This window comes from Haematobia irritans, chromosome 1 (genome assembly GCF_050003625.1).
Source record: "Haematobia irritans isolate KBUSLIRL chromosome 1, ASM5000362v1, whole genome shotgun sequence".
Lineage (NCBI taxonomy): Eukaryota > Metazoa > Arthropoda > Insecta > Diptera > Muscidae > Haematobia > Haematobia irritans.
In genome coordinates this window covers 25,551,352-25,562,523 of record NC_134397.1, presented here as the reverse complement: position 1 = coordinate 25,562,523, position 11,172 = coordinate 25,551,352, and the positions used below count along the sequence as shown (strand labels likewise).

At 27.2% G+C, this 11,172-nt stretch overlaps 1 protein-coding gene across 1 annotated transcript in view; it reads left to right on the top strand.

Annotated features, from left to right (window-relative positions):
- Window positions 1-2,054: 2,054 nt before the first annotated feature.
- TkR86C (Tachykinin-like receptor at 86C) overlaps window positions 2,055-11,172 on the top strand; it is a 101,170-nt gene continuing 92,052 nt past the window's right edge. The window contains exon 1 of the mRNA XM_075309349.1: window positions 2,055-2,826. Coding sequence (XP_075165464.1) covers window positions 2,645-2,826 — 182 coding nt within the window. The 5' untranslated portion in view covers window positions 2,055-2,644. The remainder of the gene's footprint in view (window positions 2,827-11,172) is intronic.

Here is an 11,172-nt window from a genome sequence, read left to right as displayed (position 1 = left end):
CACATCGGCCCATAATTATATATAGCCCCCATATAAACCGATCCCCAGATTTGACCTCCGGAGCCTCTTAGAGGAGCAAAAGTCGTCCGATCCGATTGAAATTTGGTACTTGGTGTTAGAATATTGTCTCTAACAACTATTCCAAAATTGGTCCATATCGGTCCATAATTATATATAGCCCCCATATAAGCCGATCCCCAGATTTGACCTACGGAGCCTCTTAGAGGAGCAAAAGTCATCCGATCCGATTAAAATTTGGTACGTGGTGTTAGAATATTGTCTCTAACAACAATGCAAGAATTGGTCCATATCGGACCATAATTATATATAGCCCCCATATAATCCGTTCCCCAGATTTGATCTCCGGAGCCTCTTGGAGGAGCAAAATTCATCCGATCCGATTTAAATTGCAACGTGGTGTTAGTGTAAGGCCGCTAATAACCATGCCAATATTGGCCCAAATCGGTCTATATATATAGCCGATCCCCAATCACACAAAAATTGGTCCATATCGGTTCATAATCATGGTTGCCACTCGAGCCAAAAATAATCCAAATTTTACTTCTATAGAAAATGTTGTCAAAATTTTATTTCTATAGAAACTTTAATTATGTACGTATTTAATCGTCCGTTTTTAGTTTAATATATACCACGTATGGACTATGTGGTATATATTACGGTGTTAGGAAGTTTTAAGATACCTTGCCATCGGCAAGTGTTACCGCAACTCAAGTAATTTGATTGTGGATGACAGTCTTCGGTAGAAGTTTCTACGCAATCCATGGTGGAGGGTACATAAGCTTCAGCCTGGCCGAACTTACGGCCGTATATCCTTGTTTTTTTTTTTTTTTTTTGCTCCAGCAGGTGACTCTATTCCTTCTCTGCGTACACGTCTATACTTACAGGACCATATATTTTTCATGCAATTTTTCATAACCAAATGGCACAGTAGTTACCCTATTCTTTGAAGCAACCGTAGTGCAATGGTTAGCATACCCGCTCATGGATTCAATCGCCGAACACCAAAAAAGTTTTCAGTGCTGCTTTATTCCCTATCCGTATTGCTGATGAGGGTTTGAATGCTTCTCTAAATGGTATCACCATAATGGACTGTTTTTCTATGCACTTTTTTTATATACACAAAAAACATATTTTTTAAATTTCAGTCAATAAGTTAATTCATCCACTAAATTTTTAAGTGAAATTGCATTGATCATAACAATGATAGTATCAATCGCAGAATAAATTACAAATAAAAAAAATATATTCTGGATTAAAAAATTAATTAATCTCTGTCGCAAAACTCAATTCAATTTGTAATTCGGTCCAATAACTTAGTGTTAAGTTAGTTAACTTCTTAATTAAAAAAATCAAACTATTTTTTTTTTATTTGGTTCAATTACTGTCATAAAACTCAATTAAGTTCTTGAACTTAAGCAATCAATTTTATTATTATTATTATTTATTTTTAATTATTTTAATTTTAAATTAAATAGTTTTCTTTCTTGTAATTTAACAGTTTAATTTTTTTATGAATTTTTCGATCATAAAATTATTTCCGAAAGAAAATTATCTAATATAAAGATAAAGAAATACCAATACTAAGATTACGATTTAAAAAAGTAGTTGACTTTTGCTGGCAAAAATCTAATGAAAAATTTGCCGAAGAAATCAATTAATGTTTTAATCAAGAATAATTTTAATTTCCAATTAATTGTGTAATTTAAACTATAATTTTCGTTATTGAATTAATAGGATCATTTACTTTCGTAATTGCATATATTTTGTTTCTGTGTACTTTTTCAACTTCCATCAATTTTTTTGAAATATTTTGCCATATTTTTTCTGTGTACGGATTTTCTTCGCATTTTTTTGATCCATATCATAATTTTGACATATCAAACTGTAGCGATAAGAATGATCCATTGATATAGTGGTTTCAAGTCTGTAAGAGAATTTGTAATTACATTTTTCAACCAACCCAAATCAATTTTAAACAAATTCAATTCAAGATTTTTTAATAGACATATTTGCTCATGTCCCATATAGTCCATCGAATACAACAATGTGACATGCCACCAAGGACCTAAAAGGACGTGTATGGATTTCCAAATAAATGGCAACACAAAAGTAATTTAAAACAAAATGTGGTTTTGAAACAAACAACAACACCACAAAAACATAAAACTAAATTAGAGTGTAACAGGAAGTAAAATAAAATATAGCAAAAATTATTCTAACTCCATGTAATTGGAAAATTAATAAAGCAAAAATGAAAACCAACATCCACCGCATATTGCGGAAACCGTTTCTCATTATAAAAATACAACCGAAACAACAACAACAACAGCAACATCAACAGCAAAAGAGAAGGGTGGAAAATTGAAAGTTAAAACAAATGGCCAAACCAAAAAAGTTTACTTATGACATCTCAACTGAACCAGTAAATACTGAAACATTTTCTTTTTTATGTTTCGAATTTTAATTATATGGGGAAACACTTGAGTGCTCTAAATGACCATAAATTATTATTTACACCCCAAACCTATTAAATTGCTCATTGGCCCGAGAAACCACAAAAACCACAATAGTGCAACCAAAAATTGTCATAAACTCGTATATAGCAACAGAGCATATTGCCAATATGTCAGAAAATGTGGATATGGAACTTTTGGTGAATTGCACCATTTTGGCTGTGAAACGTTTTGACCTCGTCTCAATTGTCAATATCACACTATTGAATAACCTCAATCGTTCAGAGATCATTGGCCTGCTGTCTGGCATTATTGACAATAAGGATAATTTGGATAGTATTAACGATGCCAAGTAAGTACAAACAAAAAAACATGCATATATACTAGTCGTATTCTCAACAATCTTCAATCATTTTCCAATCATCGTCTATCGTTCACCCATGCGTATACTTTACATGAATATATCAAAGGACACGTATACGACCTAGAGTACTAGGTTTTGTACTAAATGAAATGCAATTTGTAAGGATTATAGTCATTTTACATTTTTAAAAAGTCTACATTACAACAAGATCGATGGACACGAATACGACGTATACAAATTTAGGTAACAAGAACATTTTTCAAAATTTTATTTGTATAGAAAATGTTCTCAAAATATTTATATATGGAAAATTTTGTCAAAATTGTATTTTTATAGAAAATATTGTCAAATTTTATTTCTATAAGAAATTCGTTCCAAAATATGTTTTGTAGACAATTTTGTTAAAATTTTATTCTGATAGAAAATTTTGTCAAATTTTTATTTTTATTATATTACATGTTAGCCTGATATCGAAACAGGCAATTGACGTCCAAATGCATTATATCTAATTATACAATTTATTCGAGCTTTATGGACAGATATAGATTAAGGAACATGGTTAATAGAGCCATTGAAAAGAAAACGCCAGATACAAATCTATACACGCCTGGACTGTACATGTTTCGGTTCGGGCGAATGAACCTTTCCACAGCCTTTAGTATAGATCTGGCTGGGAGAGATAACTCAATTTTGGGCCCTTTATGCTAACTCCTTATGGAGAAAACATTTGGGAAATTTCCTCTTACAAATTGAATCATCTTTTCTCCCACTGTACATCATCTTTTCATATAACTTACAAGTCCCTTAATCTTATTTTTATTTCGTTTTTTGTTACATAGTAATGCAACAACACGAAATTTATTTTTAGAAAGCTAATTTGTTAGAATTCACCTAAGTGGTGAACAGTCGAACAATGCTTATTGTTTCTATAGTCAACTACAACATATGACAATTAACAGAAACTGGTTTCCAGGATATTTTTATAGAAAATTTTGTCAAAATGTTATTTATATAGAAAATTTTGTAAAAAGTTTATTCTTATAGAAAATTTCGTAAAATTTTTCTTCTAATAGAAAATTTTGTCAAAATTGTATTTTTATAGAAAATGTTGTCAAATTTTATTTCTATAAGAAATTCGTTCCAAAATTTGTTTTGTAGACAATTTTGTTAAAATTTTATTCTGATAAAAAATTTTATCAAATTTTTATTCATATAGAAAATTTTGTCTGAATGTTATTTCTATAGAAAATTTTATAAAAAGTTTATTCTTATAGAAAATTTCGTAAAAATTTTCTTTCTATAAAAAATTTTTGTAAAAATTTCATTTCTATAGACAATTTTGTCAAAATGTTATTTCTATAAAAAATTTAGTAAAAATGTTCTTCTAATAGAAAATTTTCTCAAAATTGTATTTCTATAGACAATTTTGTCAAAATTGTATTTTTATAGAAAATGTTGTCAAATTTTATTTCTATAAGAAATACGTTCCGAAATTTGTTTTGTAGACAATTTTGTTAAAATGTTCTTCTAATAGAAAATTTTGTTAAAATTTTATTCTGTTAAAAAAAATTTTGTCAAAATTTTATTTCTATGGAAAATATTGTCAAAATTTTGTTTCTTTAAAAAGATTTGTCAAAATGTTATTTCTATAGAAAATTTTGTCAAAATTTTATTTCTATATAAAAGTTTGTCACAATTTTATTTATATAGAACATTTTGTCAAAATTTTATTTCTATGGAAAATATTGTCAAAAATTAGGTTTTTACAAACATTTGTCAAATTTTCATTTCTTTAGAGAATTTTATCAAAACTCTATTTCCCAAAAAATTTTGTCAAAATTTTATTTCTTTAAAAAATTTTGTCAACATTTTATTTCTTCAAAAAAAAAATTGTAAAAAAATTATTTCTATAAAAAATGTTTGACAAAATGTTATTTATATTTGTATAGAAATAACATTTTATAAAAATTTTTTATTTCCATACAAAACTTTGTCACAATTTTATTTCCATTTAAAATTTTTTCAAAATGATATTTGTATAAAAAATTATGTCAAAATTTTATTTCTACAGAAAATGTTGTCCAAATTTGATTTCTATAAAAAATGTTGTCAAAATTTTATTATTATAGAAAATTGTGTCGATATTGTATTTCTTTAGAAATTTTTTCAAAATGTTATTGCGATAGAAAATATTGTCAAACTTTTATTTCTATTGAAAATTTTGTAAAAATTTTATGTCAATAGAAAATTTTGTCAAAATTTTCAATTTGTATAAAAAATTTTGACAACATTTTATTTCTATATAAAATTTCGTCAAAATTTTATTTCTTTAAAAGATCTTGTCAATACTTTACATGAATAGATCGAAGGGAACGTACGCAACCTAGAGTACCACGCTTTGTACTAAATGTAATGCAATTTGTAGTCAGTAATCAAAAATGCTTTCGACCTGTTGTCAAATTTTGGGAAAAATACGTATACATAAACATTTTTTAAAGTTTTACAAAGTCTACATTAAGAAAAGATCGTGCCAAAAATAATATACCAAAATTTGAAGAAAATTTTAACAAAAATTTAATCTTTATTAATATCCCTTGGATTGTTTTTTTTTTGGCAATTTTAACTAGCGCCAATATGTGAAAGTTAAAAAACAAAAAAATTAATATTTTTCCTAGAAATTTTTACGATAATATTAGGATAGATTTTCTGTTATATTTTAATATGAGTTCAATTTCATTGTGCTTATTAATAATATTAAAATGCAATGCCATTTCAATAATGGCTTCATAATCCGTTATAAGAATCGTTTAATTACAAAAATAATTCAACGGATTAAAGTTCACATATTTTTTTTTTTTTTTTTAATATGGAATATGCAATTATATGGTCAAGCTCATTATTTATTCATTAAAAAAAACAAATTGATATTATTACTTGGAATTTTTACGATAATATTAGGATACCTATCTAACCTTTTTCTTTTGTATTTTAATAAGAGTTCAATTTCATTGTTGTTATTAAGAAAATTAAAATGCAATGCCATTTCAATAATGGCTGCACAATTCATTATAAGAATTGTTGAATACAAAAATACCTACGTCAAATTCACATTTTTCAAATATCGAATATGAAATTATGGTCAAACTTATTTATTCAGTGCCTCATTGAAATTCCACTACACCATTGGAAAGAAAGAAAAAAATTCATAAGCCATGGTTTGCATTATGTTAATGAGGTGTCCCAAAAATGTGTATGGAAAATTTCCAGACAAACAAGCAGTGTTGGAGTCATAATCATCACCCATATTTGATAGTATTTGCAATGGAGTTTTCTAAAGTCAGTAAAAGTTGTACGTATATTGGAAGATGTCCAAAATAAATAACAGAATAAACATATGTTGCCAAATTGAATGTAAGTTTTAGAACTTTCCAAAGTATAAATAAACAAAAACATTTTCCCATGGAATTATTTATGGTAAGATTAGAATACCTATTTACCAAGTTTTTTTTATGATGAAGATATAATAAATTTGCCAATTCTTTTCGTAACTCACCGAAATAGGCTTTTTTAGGCTCACTTAGACAATTCAATCCATTGTAATAACAAGAAATTGGTGAATATATCCCTTATAATCAGGAGTCCGAACGATGTTTCCCATTACGATGCACCATCTTACAGAAATGTCACCAGCTAAACTAACCTATCCACCGTTGAAAAACTTTTGGTGTCAGGTCAAAATTAGGTCAGAACCCATGACCCTTTGTATGCAAGACGGGTGTGTTAACCATTGTTTCACGGTGGCTACCGATTTTCGATCAGGGTGAAAATCTACGAACTGACATGACCGTCTGTCCATCTGGTGGTTTGTTTTGCTGTTGCGATCACGACACCGTCTTCAGTAATGACATCATTATGGAGAAATTTTTCACAAGCACAAAAACGTCACCAGTATTACTGAGAGGGGATAACCCACACGGTTGCCACAGTTGGTAGAATTCTACCAAAAATAGTAGATTTTTTACTGTTTGGTAAAATTCTTGATGTTTTGGTAGATTTTGCCACACATTCCTCTCCAACTAAGAGGTACTTCACAAATTTTCTATAGAAATAAAATTTTGACAAAATTTTCAATAGAAATAAAATTTTTACGAAATTTCCTATAGAGATAACAATTTTGACAAAATTTTCTATAAAAATAAATTTTTGACGAAATTTCCTATAGAGATAACAATTTTGACAAAATTTCCTATAGAGATAACAATTTTGACAAAATTTTTTAAAGAAATACAATTTTGAGAAAATTTTCTATAAAAACGAAATTTTTGACAGAATTTTCTATAGAAATACAATTTTGGCCAAATTTTCTATGGAAATAAAATTTTGAGAAAATTTTCTATAAAAACGAAATTTTAACAGAATTTTCTATAGAAACACAATTTTGGCCAAATTTTCTATGGAAATAAAATATGGATAAAATTTTAAGAAATACAATTTTGAGAAAATTTTCTAAAACAAAATAAATTGGCCAATGTTTTCTATAGAAATAAAATTTGGACAACATTTTCTATAGAAATAAAATTTGTTTTGTTTTGTTATTGTTGGTTTTGTTCTTTAATCAATGTTGTTGTTTTTGATTTCAGCTTAAAACCATGCATTGACTAAACTACAAGTGTAGCTTAACCAACAGTGGAAAAGAATGTTTGTCAAATTTATTTGAGCAAAGCCCTATAGACTGCAAGATGGTTGGATGGACGCACGTTTCGGAATTACCACATTCCTCATCAGCATACTCTACTTGCAGCAAAACTATCAACCAATTACCAGAATAAATTCAGGCAGTTCATTAAACCCAACAATGAACCACACTTGAACCTTCCGAAAAAGGTTTTACATGATAGCCGGCTTATGCCGAAATAAATTCGTACAAACATATCTCTTTTCCTTTGCCACCGTCAAATCATCGATTTGAGTGCAGTTGGCTGGGTTTATTGTGAGAGTGCTTCCTCTTTTTTCATTAGGTTTGTTTTGTTATTGTTGGGTTTGTTCTTAAGCTGAAATCAAAAATTTTCTATAGAAATAAAATTTTTAGAAAGTTTTCTATAGAAATACAATTTAGAGAAAATTTTCTATAAAAAAATAAATTGCACAAAATTTTCTATGGAAATAAAAAAATTAGGCAAAATTTTCTATGGAAATAAAAATTTTGACAAAATTTTCTATATAAAAAAATTTTCTATAGAAACTAAATTTTGAGAAAATTTTCTACAGAAGTAAAATTTTGAGAAAATATTCTATAGAAATAAAATTTTTTGAAAAATTTTTTCTATAGAAAACAAATTTTGAGAAAAATTTCTATAGAAGTAAAATTTTTTACAAAATTAGAAATAAAATCTTGACAGAATTTTCTACAGAAATAAAATTTTAAGAAAATTTTCTAAAAAAATAAAATTTTTATAAAATTTTCTATAGAAATAGAATGTTGAGAAAATTGTCTAACGAAATAAAATTTTGATTAAATTTTCTAAGAAGTAAAATTTTGACGAAAATGTTTTATACAAATAAAATTTTTGAACAATTTTCTATAGAAATAAAATTTTGAGAAAATTTTCTATAGAAATAAAATTTAGAGAAAATTTTCTTTAGAAATAAAATGTTGAGAAAATTTTCTTTAGAAATAAAATTTTGAAAAAAATACTATAGAAATAATATTTTGAGACATAAAGTTTTGATTAAATTTTCTATAGAAATAAAATTTTGAGAAAATTTTCTATAAAAATAAAAATTTGAGAAATTTTTCTATAGAAATAAAATTTTGAGAAAATTTTCTATTGGAATGAAATATTGAGAAAATTATCTAACGAAATAAAATTTTGAGAAAATTTTCTTAGAAGTAAAATTTTGACGAAAATTTCTATAGAGATAACAATTTTGACAAAATTTTCTATAGAAATAAAATTTAGACAACATTTTCCATAGAAATAATATTTTGACAAAATTTTCTATAGAAATAAAATTTGCAGAAATTTTTCTTTAGAAATAACATTTTGAGAAAATTTTCTATGGAAATAGGATTTTGTAAAAATTTTCTATAGAAATAAAAATATTTGTTTTTGTGTGGTAAAATTTTCTCCAAACTTCTGTAGATTATTTGTGACTCGAGTTGCAACCGTTGTTGTAATACATATCAATCACTCTGATATTAACGGTTTCTGGTCCCCAGATTAAGTCGTCATATTGTCTATATATATGGAAATATATGACAATCTATTGCAAGGATATTTTTCCAAAAAAAATTGTGTAGGGGTTTCATGGTTTAGGGTATTTACTATTCGGCCCTGCCGAATTTATCCAATTTGTATGAAATTCGAAATCTAGAATTATTTTTGGATCATAAAGAGATACGCCAAAAATGGTGAGTATCGGTCAGTGTTTTAGTATAGCCCCCATAAAAACGATTTCCCGATTTAACTCCTTGGGTTTCTAGAAACCGTAGTTTTATCCGATTTGCCTGAAATTTCACTTCTTGAGGGTATAGAAGGCGCACCGATCATGAAAATTGCTTGAAACTCATTGTAAAATTTCCAAATTTTACTTCTCGGGTGAAAATCTACAGATTTAATATGTCAAATCAAGACGTTATTTTATAATTTTCTTGCACACTTACAAGAGATATTAATGATTCCTCTAAAACAAAAATGGTTCTTACAAATCCAGAATCTGATATAGTCTTCATAGGTAAAATCTTTAAATTTATCTCCGGGAAGTGTATTGGTTGAACTGCTCTGTTTGATTTGTCTTCAAATCACCCTGAAATTTCATAGGAAACCCTAATATTTGATTCATGGTGGTGGGTATTTAAGATTCGGCCTGGCCGACCTTACGGCAGTATATACTTGTTATATTTCAATATAAATTCCCTTTTATATCAAAATTAAATACTCACAAAAATGTTTTCTCACATCACACACAAAAAACACTTTTAATGTTTATCTTAAGGATACATTAAATACAATTTATTCGAATTCCCTTCCAATTATCGAATTACTTTTCTCTCCGAAAATATCAAATTTTGTGTATCTTTGTTTCATTATTAAATTAAGTGTTTATAGCTTTGATTAAGCATGTAATGGCCTGGGTGCTGCTTTTTAATGAGTTCATTAAACTTCGAATACATAAAAAAAACATTTTGCCTAGGTTCCATTACAAATTTAATAGCATAACTTTGTTTTTCCTAAGACATAGCTTCCATTCATCTCATTAAGAAAATTAAGTTTCTCTTAATTATGACACAGAGTTTTATTTATGTGGAGGATGTATGTGAATACAGATATACAAACTTTTTGATGATTAGATTAGTTTTATGAGTTGCTAAGAAGATCCTTTATTATCTTTTGACCTCGCATAAATATACAAAATGAGAAGAATATAAAATCTCAATTCGAAAATTTGTTAACTAATTGGGATACTATATTATTTGAAAAATAAAACCATAACAAAAATATAGACCCCCAGTATGTACAGAAAAAAAATTCTGATTCAATCACGAACTTAATTGATTCAATAATTTTTTGTTTGAAATTGCCTCACAAAATCACAAAAATAATAGTATTAGTCACGGAATTAACTAAAAATACACTTGATTTAAAAAATAACTGATTTCTTTAACGCATTTAGTAAATTTTGTATCGATTCAATTAAAAATTTAAAAAAAAAATTATTATTTTAAATTATCAACTGAGGCATTAAATTTTTTAAGGATTTCCATTTTCAATTAATTTGATTCATCAAAAAATTATCTTAAGATGAAATGTATTTCCTGTAATTTTATAAGAGCGCCCATGTACTTTCATATGTAGTTTCCAACTAACTTTTAGTGGAATTTTTCCTTGGATTTGAGTCAAAGTTTAATGAACCCATAAATAGATATGTATTGTATAGAGAAATTAAAACAAAAAAATTTTCAATTATACTTTTAGGAAAAATAGAGTCATTTGTACAACTTTTCTACTAAGCAATGGCGATTTTACAAGGAAAATGTTGGTATTTTGACAATTTTTGTCGATATCAGAAAAACATATATATGGGAGCTATATCTAAATCTAAACCGATTTCAACCAAATTTGGCATGCATAGCTACAATGCTAATTCTACTCCCTGTGCAAAATTTCAACTAAATCGGAGTTAAAAATTGACCTCTGTGGTCATATGAGTGTAAAGGGTGATACGGCCAAAATTTGGTCAATATAAACTTGACGTATTTCTTTCAATTTTGCATTTAAAAAACCTGAACACCCCTCATTTTGAAGGTGTGTGTGCATCGCGAAAATCCGAGCT